Here is a 15,513-nt window from a genome sequence, read left to right on the forward strand (position 1 = left end):
CCACAGTGACCTTTCTCTCCTCTCTCTGGAAGGTCGCCTGACATCCTCGTCCCATGCAGAAGCAAACAGTATTGCACCATAAAAAAAAAAAGTGTAAAGAAAATGCATTTTCGAGATACCTCGGATGATTGTTACAAATGTATCATTTTTCAGCATTTTGTGATGTTTACAGTAGCTTTCAGCTTTTTAAAGTGAGGGGGTTCTAACAGGTAAATATTAACTGTTACGCTTTTGTAGTCCTAATGTTATTTTTGTTAAGATTTATTCATCTAGGGGCGCCTGGGTGGCACAGCGGTTAAGCGTCTGTCTTCAGCTCAGGGCGTGATCCCGGCGTTATGGGATCGAGCCCCGCATCAGGCTCCTCTGCTATGAGCCTGCTTCTTCCTCTCCCACTCCCCCTGCTTGTGTTCCCTCTCTCACTGGCTGTCTCTATCTCTGTCAAATAAATAAATAAAATCTTTAAAAAAAAAGATTTATTCATCTACTTGAGAGAGCAGGGGGAGGGGCAGAGAGAGAGAATCTCAAGCAGACACCCTGCTGAGCACAGAGCAGGCCACGGGGCTCCATCCTGCGACCTTGAGATCACGACCTGAGCCAAAACCAAGAGTCAGACGCTTAACCGACTGTGTCACCCAGGTGCCTCCATAATGTTATTTTTCTAAGGAGGGCTCCTCAAAACTGTGTACGCTTCAGGCCCCATAAAACTCGCATTTACCCATGAGGCTCTAGAAAAGTACAGCTGAGATCCTGGTTACTGACCAGCCAGCGTGTGCAGAAAATTACATCCAGGCTTTGTACAGCTGAGAATGACCTCGCAGTAGGTTCAAAGCATGTGAAGAAGAAAATTTTTAAGTGAAACAATTATTAACTTTTCAGAAGAAACAGAAGTTGTGCAAGAAAGGAACTGGAAACCGGCTCGTACCGCGGGGCTCCAGCAGGTGCCACGGTTGACCTGGCCACCACTGACACGGATCCTGAATTAGGATTTAAATTAAAATGGTTGCAGACTAAATTAGAAGGTCGTGCCCCGTCAACATGCAAGAGAGTTATTAAGAAATACCCACAACTGTTCAATAAAGAGATACCCGTTTGCATATATTAGTTAGAAATTCTGATGTCCGCGCTGGGACACATAACTAAGTCACCAACAGCGGGTTTTCTCTGAGCAGCAGGGGCGGCCGCCTCGAGCCCACAAGACTTCAAACTGCACGTATGATCACTTGGACAATCTTTTCAAGGAGACGTCCTAGAGAACTTTGCAAGTGAACGCTAGGAAGTCTTGACACGGCGGGAGGTTAGACGCAGCAATCGCTTGAAATAGGACATGAGAAAACAAGCGGAAATGTTGGCTCGCCGTCCACGCCAGGGGATGTCTGAACCCCGGGTGGCACAGCCAGACTTGGGAACCCTCTAGCGCTGCGAAGCTTGCGGGGCTGAAACCTGCCAGGGAACAGCAGAGGCTGGCTGGAAGCCCACAGACCCAGGGAAGGAGCAGGGGCACGCTTCCGAGTGATACACTATGTGGCATCCACGTGGGAACGCAGGAAACATCCCGATGGGACGTGGAGTGGGTGATTCTATGGGTCAACTGGACGGGACCACAGGCCGTCTCCATAGTTGCTCAGACACGGTTTCGAGGGCGGGGGTGTTTGGGGATGAGATGAGCTTTGGAACTGGTAGAGCAGGTCGGGTGGGCCTAGTCCTTTGGCTAAAGCCCTGATGGGAACAAGACGGACCCTCAGGAATAAGAGAGAGTCCTTCCCGCCTCACCCCTTCACGCTGGGACACGGGCTTCCTTCCTGGCTCGGGCTGCGATGGAAACACCCGCTCTTTCCAGGTCTTGAGATTGCTGCCTTCACACCGTCGGCTCTCCTGGGCCTCAGGCTTTGGATTCAGACTGGAATTGGGGTCACTGGCTCTCTGGGGTCTCCAGCTCACCCGCACACCCGCAGAATCTGGGACTTGCCACCCTCCGTAACCGCATGAGCCAATTCCTTGTAATACATCTCTTTAATAAATCACACATACACAGCCTACTGGTTCTTTGGAGAGCCCTGACTAACCCAATGGCCACGAAATAGTTAACCGTGGGAGCCGCGAGCAGCATCCCTGTGTGTGTGAGAGAGAAGCATTTTTTTCTAATAGTACATATTACTTTTGCAGTAGAAATAACACAACTCTAATTGCTTAAAGAACCTCTTAATATCGGCTTCGGAATGATTTTGGAAGGTGACGTTCCGCCACAGAGGCAGCTGGTGGCACTTGTGCTGGAGAAAGGTCTAGATCTCTTAGGGGTCCAGAGAGGTAGTCCCACTGCAGATACCACACAGCGTCTTACCGACCCCCCTTCCCTTATCGAGCATATTCTGCAGTCCCCGTGGGCCAGGCCACAGCTCCTGGAGTTGGGGGAGCCCCACTGTTCCCTGGAACCTCTTCTGCGGGAGATCCCATGGGGGTGGGGGGAGCTGCTTCCCCAGGCAGCCCCTCCGGCCCCCACCTCCTGCCTCCAGCTGAGGATCTCTATTCCAAGCTCCCCTCCCCTCCCTGACCCTGCCCCTTGGGATGGGGTCTCAAGGAGCAGCTGTCTAGGGCTGAGTCTGTCTCCTCCGGACGCCCCCCTCTTCTCTGCTCCCCACACCTCCCACTTCCAACCGACCAGTCCACGCAATTTCAAGTACTCGCGTCTTCTTTCCCTACTCCACGGAGCGGCTGAAAATCATAATCATGACAGTGCCTTGCTGAAGAAGGCGGGACCTCAGTGTCTCCGGGGGTCTGTGATGCTTCCAGCGCCCCCTCCATCCTGTCTCGACCCCTCCCCTCCATTTTTCCTTTCTTCGAAATCCCCCCCTTGCAGAGAGCTGGGGGCGGGGCAGGGGGCGGGCTCCTAAGCCGTCACGTTCCTCCTCATCTCGCACACCCAGCGCTGCACCTGCTCGCAGAGATTGTCGTTCCAGCGGCCGTTGGCCCGGACTTCCGCACAGTCTTCACCTCCACCCACCTCGTGCCCCTGCCAGTCGTCTGGCTGAGTGGCCGCCCAGTTCCTAGGAAGGCAGGATGGCACTCAAGCTCCGGCCCCTACCCCTGCAAGCCGCACCCACACCTCAGAAAAGCACAGCCGGGGAGGGTAGGGGTTCAGGGAGCGGACGCAGCAACCGGAGGGAGAGGGCCGGGGCTTTGGTCCCAGAGGGAAGGGTGGGAGTGTATAGGGGCGAAAGACCAGGGGGCTGGCCCCAGGCCAAGCCAACGAGGCAGAGGGGAGGCCACTTACTTGTAGCTCTGATGATAGTCTGTGCCGTCCACCCATTTCCAGGTGCCCTCACTGTCCGTGAGACCTATCCAGGCATCATAGGGGTTTGTGTGCTGGACGATGAACTTCTGGAAAACAGGTGAGAAGGAAGATTCTAGTCCTTTGAACCTCTGCACAGACAGGAGCTGCGGCTGCCTCCGTCTTGTCCGGCTCCCTCTGTCCCCAGGCTGAAAAGTCAGCTCCCAACACAACTATTCTCGCATTTTCTTCTGGAACTGGCGCTACTGTTGGGAGGAACTTTGCGGGGCTATACCTTGTGCTGAGTGCTTTCCAAAGATTACCTTATTTGATGCTTCAAAGCCTCTCGAAACCGGGCGCCCTGGTGATTCACACTTCACACGTGAAATTAAGGAACTCGAGGTAGTTGGTAGAGCCCAGGAATTCCGGCTTGTGGCTGCTGCCCCCTGACCCAACCCCCACCTCATTCCCAGCTCACAGCTGCTACCCCAACTCTCTTCCTCTGCTGTCTTCTGCCCATGACCTCAAACTCTTGGAATCCTGACTCCGGCCCCTGCTGCCCCCATGGACCCCAGCACCCATTACGGATCTCAGTTTCATCTGCCTCTCAAGGGCATGTGTCCCTGCTCCTGCCTCTCTGTGTAGTTGTGGTTTCTGGAGCTTTCCAGGCTGAGGCTTCCAAGCTTGGACCCACTGCCCAGAGCCTCATTATAACTTAGCTACATGGGGTCCACAATCTGCTGGAACTGTGTGAGGGCAGGAGCCGGGGAGGAGGTGGTCTCTGAGACAGCTCCCCAGGACTCTTGCATATCCCTGAGACAGCAGACCCCCCCTGTGGCTTTCTCTTACAGGAGGGACGTAAACCGCATGGTTTGGGAGGGTAGCAGTGGGAGGGTGCAGAGGAGATGGACGGAGGGCTCCACTGACATCCACGCCTAGCCCTTCCCTTGGACAGTGTGGGGGGGGGTCTACAGCCCCGTTTGGAGGGAAAATTCCCAATTCCGTTTGCTTCCTAGAGTCCCGATCAGGATTGCAGACAGCCTCATCTGAGCACAGGTAGGGCAGCATCCCTGAATTCTAGAACCCTGGCAACAACTGTGTTCCGTGCAAGAGGAGCGACCCTCAGCGGCTGGTGGGCCTGCCCCACAAATTCAGAGGAGTCAAGAGAGCTGGGGGAACGTGCCGGAGACCAGATATTCTGTTTGTTGCCACCTGCTGCCCCCGCCCCCTCTTCCCACCACCACCAGAAGCTGAACAATGGAACGAAATACAAATCACCAATATCCAGGCCTCTCTGTTCAAGGCTGAGGGGAGGGGGGGCGCCTGGGTGGCACAGCGGTTAAGCATCTGCCTTCGGCTCAGGGCGTGATCCTGGCGTTATGGGATCGAGCCCCACATCAGGCTCCTCTGCTATGAGCCTGCTTCTTCCTCTCCCACTCCCCCTGCTTGTGGTTCCCTCTCTCGTTGGCTGTCTCTATCTCTGTCCAATAAATAAGTAAATAAATCTTAAAAAAAAAAAAAAAGACTGAGGGGAGGAATCAAATAGTGCCAGGTGATCGGAGATGGTCCAGGAGAATTCATCTCCCCTATTCCTGGGTAAATAACTGGCAAGAAAGAATTGTGCCCATTCATAAACATGGGGGGAGGGAAGTGATCATGGAACTTATGCAAAATTAAAGAGGAGACGAATGACATTAAATACCAAAGAAGACATCCAAGAAGAAAGAGAACACAATGATAAGTGAAGGGGAGAAACCCAAGGGAAAGACCTGAGCCATGGGGAAAAGCCCAGGAACTCAGCAGAAAGCCAAGCTTGGGGCATGAAGGATGGCCTCGAGGACAGGACCACAATGCAGAGGGAAAGAGAAAGACAGAAGTACAGGGTGGGGACTGTGGACAGCAGACAGCAGAGCGACGTCTGGATGACCAATTCCAGAGAAAGAAAGAGAATGCACAAGAAAAATATATTCAAATATTTCAAGTCGTATTTAAGAATTTAGGAAACCTGAGTTTATGAATTCAGAAGATGCTCCTGGCCCCGGGGGGAACATTAAAGGAGCAACACCGAGATATATCCGGGCGAGCCTAATGAGATTGAAAGACAGAAAAGACTCCAGCGATTAAGGCAAAACGCTTACGGAATATCGGAGAGAAAAGGAGGAGGCATTATAAACTTCGAAGTTGCTAAGAGACTAGACCTTCATTGCTCTCTGTGCAAAAAAGTGAGAATTCTGCGCCAGGCTGCAGGTGCCAGCTGATGCTACTGGACCGATTCTGTCGCAACACGTACGTGCATCAAACCAAGGCCTCAAATTCACATCATGGTAAATGGCAATTATATCTCGGTTTCTGAAAAAGAACAAGGCGGGGCGCCTGGCTGGCTCCGTCGCTAGAACGGGCCACTTTTGACCTCAGGGTCGTGAGTTCCAGCCCCATATTGGGCCTGGAGCCCACTCACAACCAAAAAAGAGGAGGCATGTGAAGAGTGTAAGTGGACTGGTTTCCTCGTCTTCCACATGGAAAGTTATATGAACTCCTTGATGTTTCTAAAGCCGATCAATTTCAGCCCATCGTTTCAAATGGTCAAACTAATCACTAGGCTAGCCAAAAATAAGCTACATCGAGCTCAGAATACCGTGGGGAGAAAACAAAAAGGATAGATCTCACACAGCAAATGCGAGAAAACAAAAGAATATCGGCAGGAAGAAAAGACAGGCTTGAGATCAAGCACGTCTGTTAAAAACAAATGTAAATGAGATACCCGTCTATTAAAAGAAGAGAAGATTCTTACTCAGTTTTTTGAAAATCGAAAACAACACGTATTCACAATCTGTAGAAGAAATTCTTTGTATATTTATACATGTATAATTTATGTATCAAATATATGTTCATATATTTGATATATGTAAGTATATATATTTGATATATATATTCGACAAATATATTCTGGCAACATGGACTAGTTAAAAACGCTGGCTAAGGAGGCCAGCAAATCTGCATTCTGGCTCCGTCCTGCATTACCGGCAAGTAACTTCACACACACACACACACACACACACACACACACACGTTTCCTAGCTCCCTCATCTCTCCCTCCCTCGAAGCGGGTAAGAGCGCCTGCCCCGTGAGCTGGTGAGGATTACAGGTGAATCTATGGAAGTGCGTGGCACAGAGCGAGGACTCAGTGACTGTTATGTCACATCCTCCTTTTTGAAAAAATGCCCCAGCTGTCCTCACGGCTTTGCTGTCCCCTGTGAACTCTGCTGTTTGGGGTTGTGGGCGGTGGTGGCAATGGGCAGGGGACACCTGGAACGCTTCGGAGGGACCCAGTAACCCACGGGTCACGTGTCCCTGGGAATCCTGCCCACTCTGTCCCTTTCACCCAGTGACCACTCCTCCCATCTCCAGCAAGAAGGGACTGAGCGTCCACCCTCTGCCCCCCACCCAAACCCATGGCCCTTTAGCTCCTTCCATCTGGAATTCTGTCTCCCCACCTGCCTCTCATCGCCTGCCCACCTGGCCCCTGCCGCTTTGCCCCAGCTCCTGGCTGTTACACTGTCCCACCTCTCACAATCAGTGGCTGCTTCACCATGAACGTCCCCGGGCTCTGCCAGAGGTCTGCCTCTGGACTCCTGCTTTGGTTAGAAGCTAATAATACAGCAGCCGGACCCAGGCTCCCACCTGCACCCCGGGAGGGGCGCAGTCTCACCTGCTCCTCTCTGGAGTTGATGACCACCAGATGTGCGCTCTCCAGCTGGCAGTACCTGTCGGCCTCGGCCCAGGTCTTTCCGGAGCGGGAGAACCAGTAGCAGCTGCCCTCGAACTCCAGCCAGTTGACGGGGCAGCACTGTGTGCCTGCGGGGCCGGGGGCGGGGGCGCGGGGAGGTGAGCTCCCGCGGGGGCGCGGGCACGCTGGGGCTGCCCCCCCCACATGCCTACGTGCCTACCGTTGCTCTGGAAGAAGGCCATCTGACAGGTGAGGATGCGCAGGTCCATGGGGAAGTGCTTCAAATGCAGGAGCAAGGCGGCGTGATCTAGGGAACAGCATGCGGGCGGAATGTGGGCTTTGCGGGTGCCCGCCTGCCGGGACCCCACTCCACGCTGCGGTCACGCAACACGCACACACTCTGGGCGGGGCGGGGGGGGGTGTCTCTGACCTGCTTTCAGATCCCTCTGCTGTTTCTCCAGCTTGGCTTCCAGAGACGTCAGCTGGTGATTGGCACTTCCCCCTGAGAAAGAGGAAGGATCGACCTTTCTGCGTCCCTTCTGCCTCCTTAAGGTCCCTCCATCCTCGCCCACCCTAGCACCAGTGGAGGCCACTATTCCCTCCGCCCCTGGCCTCCTTGACTCCTCCCCGTCCACACAGCGCCTTTCTAAGGCACAAACCCTCGCTGGCTTCTCTCCTGCTTCAAGCCCTTCAGCAGGTCCCCACGTTCTCAGCAGAACCTCACTTCATTAGCACGCCTGCCTGCCTGCCTGCCTGCGGGACCGGCCCCTACCCGCCCCTCTGCCCGGCCCTCACCACTTAGCCCCTGCCACACTGCAAGGGGTCACACTCCCAAAATGGACGGTGGTTTTCCTTACCTCCTGGCTTTGCAGATTCTGTTCCCTCTACCTGGCATGCACCCCCATCGTCTTCACCTGCCTGTTCATCCTTCAGGGTCCCTGGAAGCCTTGACCAGCTTCTCGGGCTGGGTTTCCTACCCCCAGTACGCGAAACATGCCCCTCCTGCAGACCCGGAACCGGGCGTCCAGCACGGAGCCCAGCAAACCCACTCACGCGTGCGCGGATAAGCCGCAGCCCCTGACACACCGAAGCGCGCACGCACCATGGGAGAGGAGAGTGCCGATCTCCGACAGGACGCCGTCGGAGAAGTGGCTGAAGTTTTCCTTTAGGATCCGCAGCTCTTCTTGCAGCTGTGCTCCTGTCAGGAGACGGAACAGCACAAAGAGGGGAGGACTGTGCCCCGCCTGACAGCCCTAGCCTGTCCACGTCCCCGCCCCGTCCCGGCCCCATCACCGCCCCACAGCTGTCCCAGCGCTGCCCCTTACTGCCCCCTCTCTGAGCTCTCGAGCCCTCGTGGCCCCGGCTCTTCCCCTCCAACCGCCCCCCACCCCCCGCTGGCCCCTGCGACCCTCACTTTGGGTCCCAATCACGCCGATGGCCACCAGCAGCAGGACGTGGAAGCCCAGGACGAGCAGACTGAGGCGGAACGTGGAGCAGACACGCTGCAGCAGAAGGGGCGGGCGCAGAGACGTCCCTATCCCTGCTGGAGAAGGGGTGTCAGGAGGGGCCTGGGAAAAGGGGGACCCAGAGAGTGGACCTATGGGAGCATCCAGGGGAACGGATGTCCGAGGAAGCACAGCCCGGGTGGGTGGGGGGAACGTAGATGGGAGCCAGTTGTGCAGGGAGTCGCTGGGCTTTGACCCCGGGGGTCAGGCATTACACACGTGCCTTTGCACACTTGCCACCCATGAACACAGGCAGACACGCACACACACCAGCACAGGTGCGTGCAGCACAAAGCCCATGGCCCACGATAGTCGCGTCATCCCCGCTCTCCGACCTGGGGGCCCCGCAGGCCAGGCCCTGCGTTCCTCTTGCAGTCCACGCGCGCCCCTCGGACAAGTCCCAGACGGCAACCGCAACCGCAAGCCCGCCTGTCCTTCCGCGCGTGCCCGTCATTCTGCAGCAGCCGCTCCCCGTCTGCCCTCCCTCCGCAACCCGGCCTGCCTCCTCCCGCATTTCCCTCCTCCCGGGGCCCCCAAGACCACCGAGTCTCCCCTCTAGCCTCAGCCACCTCACAGAAGCCTCTCCGCCCTCGGCCACACGCAACCCCGACCCCCACACACAGGTGCACACTTCTCTCATTTCTCTGTCACACTCGGTGCTGTGCACACACTCACTGGGGTGCACATTCACACGTCTTCACACGCGGACACACATGTTCTCACACACTCACACTCACACACACACCCGCTTCTGCACCACCTTGCTCTGTCCTCACTGCCATGACGCCCAGGCACGTCGGCACCCTGGGTGGTCAGTCAGGAGACCGGAGCCTTCCCCCCAAGCCCACCTCCTGCCACCATCCGGAAGTGGACACTCCCTGTGAGTGCCCACCCAGAACCCTTGAGACCTTCACACCAATGACTGTCACCTTCCTCCCCTTCAGACACACTGAGGACCCCACGTTGACTCAGAGAGGCCATGTCTCTGACACCTCCCCTGCCCGCACCCCTCTCTGAGCACAGCCTCCCCCCGTGCACGCCGTTCCCCTCACGCCCTCCCCATCCCCTAGGCGTCTGTCCATCCAGAAGCTCTCCCCAATCACCATCTTCCCTACCCAGCCTACCCCATGGCTGAGTCCAACTGCTCTCTCCACCCATGTCCACTGCCTCTGTCCTGCTTCCCAAACTGACCTATGACCCATAAGCCCCAGTTGTGGGCTGGCCTGCGATCTGTGCCTGCACCTCCAAGCCGACGTCAGATGCCTGTGGCTGAGTGCCTCCATGCCACCAGCCAGCTCTCACATCATGGACAAGTCACTGCACCCTTGGTGCCTCAAATTTTCTCATGTCCACTTCTAGACTCACAGACCTCAAGAGTAGAGGGGTGGTTCTGGGGTCTGGGGAAACGGTAGTTGCTGTTCAATGGGTCTAAAGATTCAGTTATGCAAGACGAGTAAGTTCCAGGCATCTGCGGACCATCCTTATGCCCGACTTGTCGCTAACCACGTGCTCTGGCGCACGGAGACGCTGCTGAAGAGGGCAGAACTCATACTGAGGAGTCTTATTACAATTTTTTGTAATGGGTAAGAAGAGTAGCGACCTGATTGGATTGTTCTGAGAACAAAATGAAATAAGATGTAAAAAGTGCTGCCCATGCAAGTTTGAAGGTAAAAGGGTCTGGCAGACGTGGAAAGATGGGAGCTAGGTTCACCCTCCCCGCCAGAAACAACCGACACAGAACAGACAACTATGAGAGGCCACCTTTTTCAAGACCCCTGAACCTCAGGCAATAAAGGGCACGGATCCCTGAGAGACGAGGAACAACAAGATGAGCCCCATGGTCCCCCAGCTGCTGCTAGGGGAAAGTTTCCAGACGGGCGGCAGGGAGGGAAATCCAAGCAGAGCCCAGCAGACTCCCCAAGATGAGGAAATGGAGCTGAGAATCTGGGGTGACCAAGGTGGCAGAGGTCACAGGAACAGGGTGTCAGGAGAGAGCTGCCCACAGAATCCTGGAGGTCTGCAGAGGGCTCCCCCTCGAGCAATCTGCTGAGCCCTGACCAACACGTGCATGTCAGGGAAACTACCCCAGGCCAGGACAAAACCCACCTGGAAGCCCTGGGGAACAGTGCCTGTCTCTCACTCAGGTCCGGGAACGGTGCTACAGGGGTGCTCCAGACCCGCCTCATGAATCATAAAAGCAGGGGTGCCTGGCTGGCTCAGTCAGAAGAGCGTGCGACTCTTGATCTTGGGGTCATGAGTTCAAGCCCCAAGTTGGGTGTATAGATTACTAAAAAAGCTAAGTAAACTTAAAAAAAAAAGTAACAGATTTTCTATTAAAAAAATTGTAAAATTAAAACCTGAGAGGATCAAATTGACTCCATATTGCTTAACTGCACCCAGAGCAAAGCTGAAGGATATCTAGAGGAGTACGAAATATATCCAGCACATGACATGGTAAAATTCACAATGTCTAGCCCGCAATCAAAGATTACCAGGCATGCAAAGAGAAAGGAAAACACAGCTCGTAATGAAGAGGTTAATGAATGTATCAAACCTGACCCAGAACGGACACAGGTGTTAGAATTAGAAGACAGAGGACAACAGATATTGTAACTGTATTCTGTTCAAAAACGGAAGTACAAGTCAAGGAAAATACTTAAAAGCCCCAAGTTGAACGCCAAGGCGTGAAAACTACATTGTATGAAATGGAAAATACACTGGGGAGAATTAGGAGAAGAGTAGATGTCAATAAAGATTAGTGAACTTGGAGACACAGTAATAATAACTATATAAAAAGAAACACTGAAAGAGAAAAGAATTCAAAAAATGGAGAGAGCATCAGTGAACTGCGGTGCCATGAATACATGCATAATTACAGTCCTTGAAGGAGAAGGGAGCAGGGAGGGGGACAGAAAAAGGGGTTTGAGGAAACAGTGGCCGGAACATTTCCAAACTGGCTGAAAACTATAGGCTTCTAAAGCGCTGGGAAGAGTGGAAGCCGGCCCTGGAAAAGCAGGTGCTCGGCATCAGCTCACAGGAAGCAGCAGAAAGCTGCATGCCTCAGTCTCCTCCCTCGCTGTCCATCAGGTCTTTTGCGGTGAGCTCCCCGCTCTGTGAAATCCAAAACCTCTCGACTCTGTCCAAGCCTCCTGCTTAAACTGTGAATCCTCTCGCCCTCAGAAGATCCGACGATATCCAAAATCATTCCGATTGTTCACTACATACCGTGTGTCACAGGGACACTGAGGACGCACAGGGAGTGATTCACGTGGCCCTTGACCACGCCCCCCACTACCCGGGAAGGGAGAAGCCGTGGGTGGGAACGTCTGTCCCTCCTGCTGCCCTTGCCCTGATCGGCGCCCACCCTCCCCTGCAACAGCACCAGCCCTCCTGCTGTCTGCCAGCCTCGGGAATGAGGGCCCCCCCAACCCGGCTAACCAGCCCCCTCCCTGAGCTCTGAGCCCCCCAACCCTCCTGTCTCCATGGAGCCTCACTCCATCACCAGACGCCCTCCCTGGCTCCTGACTCCTGCCCTTCGGCTCAGCTCTCTCTTGCCTGAAAACATTTCCCAGACACTTGGGGCTTCCATCAGGAAGTCCTAGAGAAGGATCTTGGCAGGGCGCTTAGGGGAGCAGGGATCTCCCAGGATCTCTCTGTGTCCACCCCCACCCCCCCACACATACGCACTCTCCTGGCTGCATGTGCTTCCTTGCACACGCAGACACACTCACACACGGCACACACGTGCACACACGCACGTGCACACTGCTCAGGTTGGGAGGAAGGGGGACAAAGTCATCTCCAGTTTCCAGTTATTCCCTCATCCTCAGGGCAAGCACGCTTCCCTGAGGTCCCCGGGGGTAGAGAGTAGGTGAGGTCAGGGGACAAGCAGAGGAGAAGGGCATCCTACACCCTAGAGAAGCCCGGCCCCTGGTCTCAGGTGAATGTGACCGCACAGAGACAGAGAGCCAGCAGCGGCTAGACGGAGGGGGAGTGAAGCCCCCAAAATTGGACACTCACCTACACAGAACCGGTCTCCTCTCCTGGGGTTGTGCCCACGAGGGCCCGGGCCCTCACCTCCACCCAGCTCGTGGTCATTGTCCTCGGAGTCCAGCTGCTGGATGTCCTGAAAGTCCTTGGCCATGCCGGCTCCAGGCCTGGGCTGGGTTGGGCTGAGGCTCCTCTCAGGGCTGGGGCTGAGCTCGGGGCTTGTGCTAAGATGCTACGTTGGGCAGAGGCCAATGATGGGGTTGGATGCAGGGTGGGAGCAGGTCAAGGCTGCCGCTTGGGTTGGGTCTAAGGTTGGAGGTGAGTTTGGGACTGAAATACAGCTGGGTCCTGTCCCTTCTCAGGAGATTGCTCGTGCCTTGACGTGGCCAGGAGCCTTCCTTCCACACTCTCATGGACCAAACCACCCCCTCCTCCATCGGGACCCCACTGTCCCTGAACGAGGGTCTCCTCAATATCGAATATCCCCAGCCCCACCTACCTCCCCAACCTTGGTTACCTGCCAAAGGTATGGAGGGCTGACTCCCAGGTCCTGCGGGCAGCCCCGGCCCCAGGGCGAGGAGGGCCTAGAACCAGAAGTGGAGCGGGTGGTACCAGGAGGGCTGGTCCAGGCGAGGCCCCTGAGCCCGTGTGTCCTCTCGTCCAAGTGGTTCTAACCTGGCATCTCCCGCTCCCAGGACTTTGGACAGTAAACAGAGGTAGAACTGGGGTTGGGACTCAGGCAGAGCTTGGCGGGGGCGGGGGACACGACTGTCCCTGTTCTTCCCAGAGAAAGGGGTCTCCTGGCCTGTCCCCCCTTCACCCCCACACGCCGACCACCTCGCTCCTCACTGCCCCATTAGGAGGGGTCCAGGCCAGGAGGGGCTGGGGTGCAGTTCACTGTTTCCCCTCTGCCCCTCCCCCCTTTAACTCCCTGTCCCTGGATTTCCTAGAATTGCTGGTGTCTCCAAATATCCCCGGCAGGGATCAGAGGGGCCGGTTCTCTGCTCTTGCTCAACGTGCACGCTCAGCAGCCAGGCTCCCCAGCTCTGGGCCAGGTCGCGTCGCTCTCCTGGGAACAAAGCCCCTCAAGGACCAGGAGCACAAGGCGAGGAGGCAGGAGGTGGCAGAAGGCAGCCCTCCCTGGGCAGAGGGATCCGACCTCACCAAGCCCCGTGGCCCTGGGAACACGAGCCTTGGTCCTCAGGCCAGCCACTGCACTAAGGGATCCACGCGTAACTGTCCCGACGCAGCCCCCCTGGGGAGGGAATGGGCCCTCGCTCCGGAAGACGAAGCGACCTCCCCCGGGGGGCAAGAAGCAAAACAGGGGAAAGGGGGAAAGTCAGACCATTGGAGAGGGGCCTTCACAGTGCAGTGAGGAAGACCAGGTGGCAGGTGCTGGAGACCAGGAGTGGCCACCACGGACGCTCCTGCTTAAAACAAGTCTTCTCCCTGATGTCTGACCCTTGCCCAACAGGTGGCTGGCCAAGGGCCGAGTCCCTCCTGTTCAGCGAAGCCTTCGTGCTGAAAAGGGAATTAGAAGCCTGTGCGTTCTGGCAGCAGCTTTCGGACACACACACAGTGTGGCCACACGCAACAGGGTCCTGCCGTTCCTGCGAAGCCACCAAGGAAGGCCGTGGTGGCTGCTTTGCATCTTTTTTTATTTTTTTAAGATTTTTTTTTAAAGATTTTATTTATTTATTTGACAGAGAGAGAGACAGCCAGCGAGAGAGGGAACACAAGCAGGGGGAGTGGGAGAGGAAGAAGCAGGCTCATAGCAGAGGAGCCTGATGTGGGGCTCGATCCCATAACGCCGGGATCACGCCCTGAGCCGAAGGCAGACGCTTAACCGCTGAGCCACCCAGGCGCCCCTATTTTTTTTAAGATTTTATTCATTTATTTGACAGAGAGAGAGAAAGAGAGAGAGCAGAGGCAGGGGGAGCAGCAGAGGGAGAGAGAAGCAGACTTCTCACTGAGCTGGGAGCCCGATGTAGGACTCGATCCCAGGACCCTGAGATCATGACCGGAGCCGAAGGCTTAACCCACTGGGCCCCCAGGTGGCCCTGCTTTGTGTCTTTAACCGTATCCCTCCATAAGGGACACACACACACAGACACACACACAATTTGTGTGTTTTGCTTTCTTCTGAATCGCCAGCACCTGGCACACAGTAGGTGTGCAACACCCATTTATTGAAGGAGTGAGCGAGTGAAGGAACGGGTTCTCACACACATGATTGACCTGGGAGTTTCGTCAATCAACGTAAACTTGCTCCCTTGTTCATCACCAGCTGAAGCGAGTTTCCTGGTCCACTAACGGGCGCTGCTCAGAGCCTGGAAAACTGCTGGCAGACCCCAGTCTCGGCCGGGATGTGGTTTTAGCTCCAAGATTCAGGTAAGAGCTTAGCAAGGGGATTACCTCCTGCAGGCCAAGGTTGGCTGACTGCCATCTGGGGGTAGGGGGTTTCTCCTGGCCACACACCTCAACGAAACTGATTCTAAGTTTCGGGGTTCAACCCCATCCCCCACCCTCCTGGGGAGAGAGTGCGGGGACATGAGAGATGTCCACTGCCCCCTTCTCTTTCTCCCTGTTTGAAAGCCAGCATCTTAACTTTACCAAAAGTTGACGTACGCTTGGACTCTTCCTGAAGGTTTCATACGGTCTTGTCACTTTTCGGTTGGGTTTGTCCGAGTTGGGCTTGTCCGAGTTGGGTTGTGGAATCCTGTTTTATTTGGTTGGTTTTGGTTTGGGATTTTGTTTTTTCTCTTGTTTTGTTTTGTGCCTCGGGGACAGAAAATTAGGTTAGATGTATTCCTGAGTTCATGATACGCCATCTTCCCCAATCTCCCCTCCTACTTTCCCTCCTCCATCCGGTTCCCCCAAACCAATTCTACTCTCCACAGGCAGCCAAAATGGTTTGCCTGCCGTGTGCGACGGTCGCCAAAGATGGTGGCCGTCAGCTTCTTCCCCGGCTGTATGGGCAAGTCACACCACCCACCCAGACCTAGAGTCTATTTCCCCTCCCCGTG

General features: G+C 55.4%; 1 protein-coding gene across 3 annotated transcripts; it reads right to left on the reverse strand.

Annotated features, from left to right (window-relative positions):
* Positions 1-540: 540 nt before the first annotated feature.
* On the reverse strand, positions 541-15,223 carry ASGR2 (asialoglycoprotein receptor 2). 3 transcript variants are annotated; one of them, XM_034647211.1, is made up of 10 exons: positions 15,101-15,223; positions 13,005-13,071; positions 12,518-12,719; positions 8,407-8,532; positions 8,095-8,190; positions 7,423-7,494; positions 7,213-7,299; positions 6,975-7,120; positions 3,269-3,375; positions 541-3,041 (listed from the first exon to the last, which is right to left on the reverse strand). In XM_034647211.1, the coding sequence occupies exons 1-10, from the start codon at positions 15,139-15,141 to the stop codon at positions 2,885-2,887; spliced, it is 1,101 nt and encodes a 366-aa protein (XP_034503102.1). In that variant the 5' UTR covers positions 15,142-15,223; the 3' UTR covers positions 541-2,884. The 3 variants fall into 3 exon arrangements, with proteins under 3 accessions (XP_034503102.1, XP_034503101.1, XP_019660641.1); XM_034647210.1 differs by having other exon boundaries at positions 8,407-8,535; positions 15,101-15,221; XM_019805082.2 differs by lacking the exon at positions 15,101-15,223 and adding an exon at positions 13,163-13,181 and having other exon boundaries at positions 8,407-8,535.
* Positions 15,224-15,513: the final 290 nt, after the last annotated feature.

The sequence above is a fragment of the Ailuropoda melanoleuca genome, chromosome 17 (genome assembly GCF_002007445.2).
Source record: "Ailuropoda melanoleuca isolate Jingjing chromosome 17, ASM200744v2, whole genome shotgun sequence".
NCBI classification, from domain to species: domain Eukaryota; kingdom Metazoa; phylum Chordata; class Mammalia; order Carnivora; family Ursidae; genus Ailuropoda; species Ailuropoda melanoleuca.

Excerpts from the sequence above, each read along its gene's own strand:
- ASGR2 (XM_034647210.1), bottom strand. The coding sequence starts at position 15,141 with ATGAAACCTTCAGGAAGAGTCCAAGCGTACGTCAACTTTTG. Across the intron at positions 8,191-8,406 it reads CGGCGTGATTGGGACCCAAA|GAGCACAGCTGCAAGAAGAG; the intron begins GTGAGGGTCGCA and ends GTCTCCTGACAG. Across the intron at positions 7,121-7,212 it reads GGCCTTCTTCCAGAGCAACG|GCACACAGTGCTGCCCCGTC; the intron begins GTAGGCACGTAG and ends CCGGCCCCGCAG.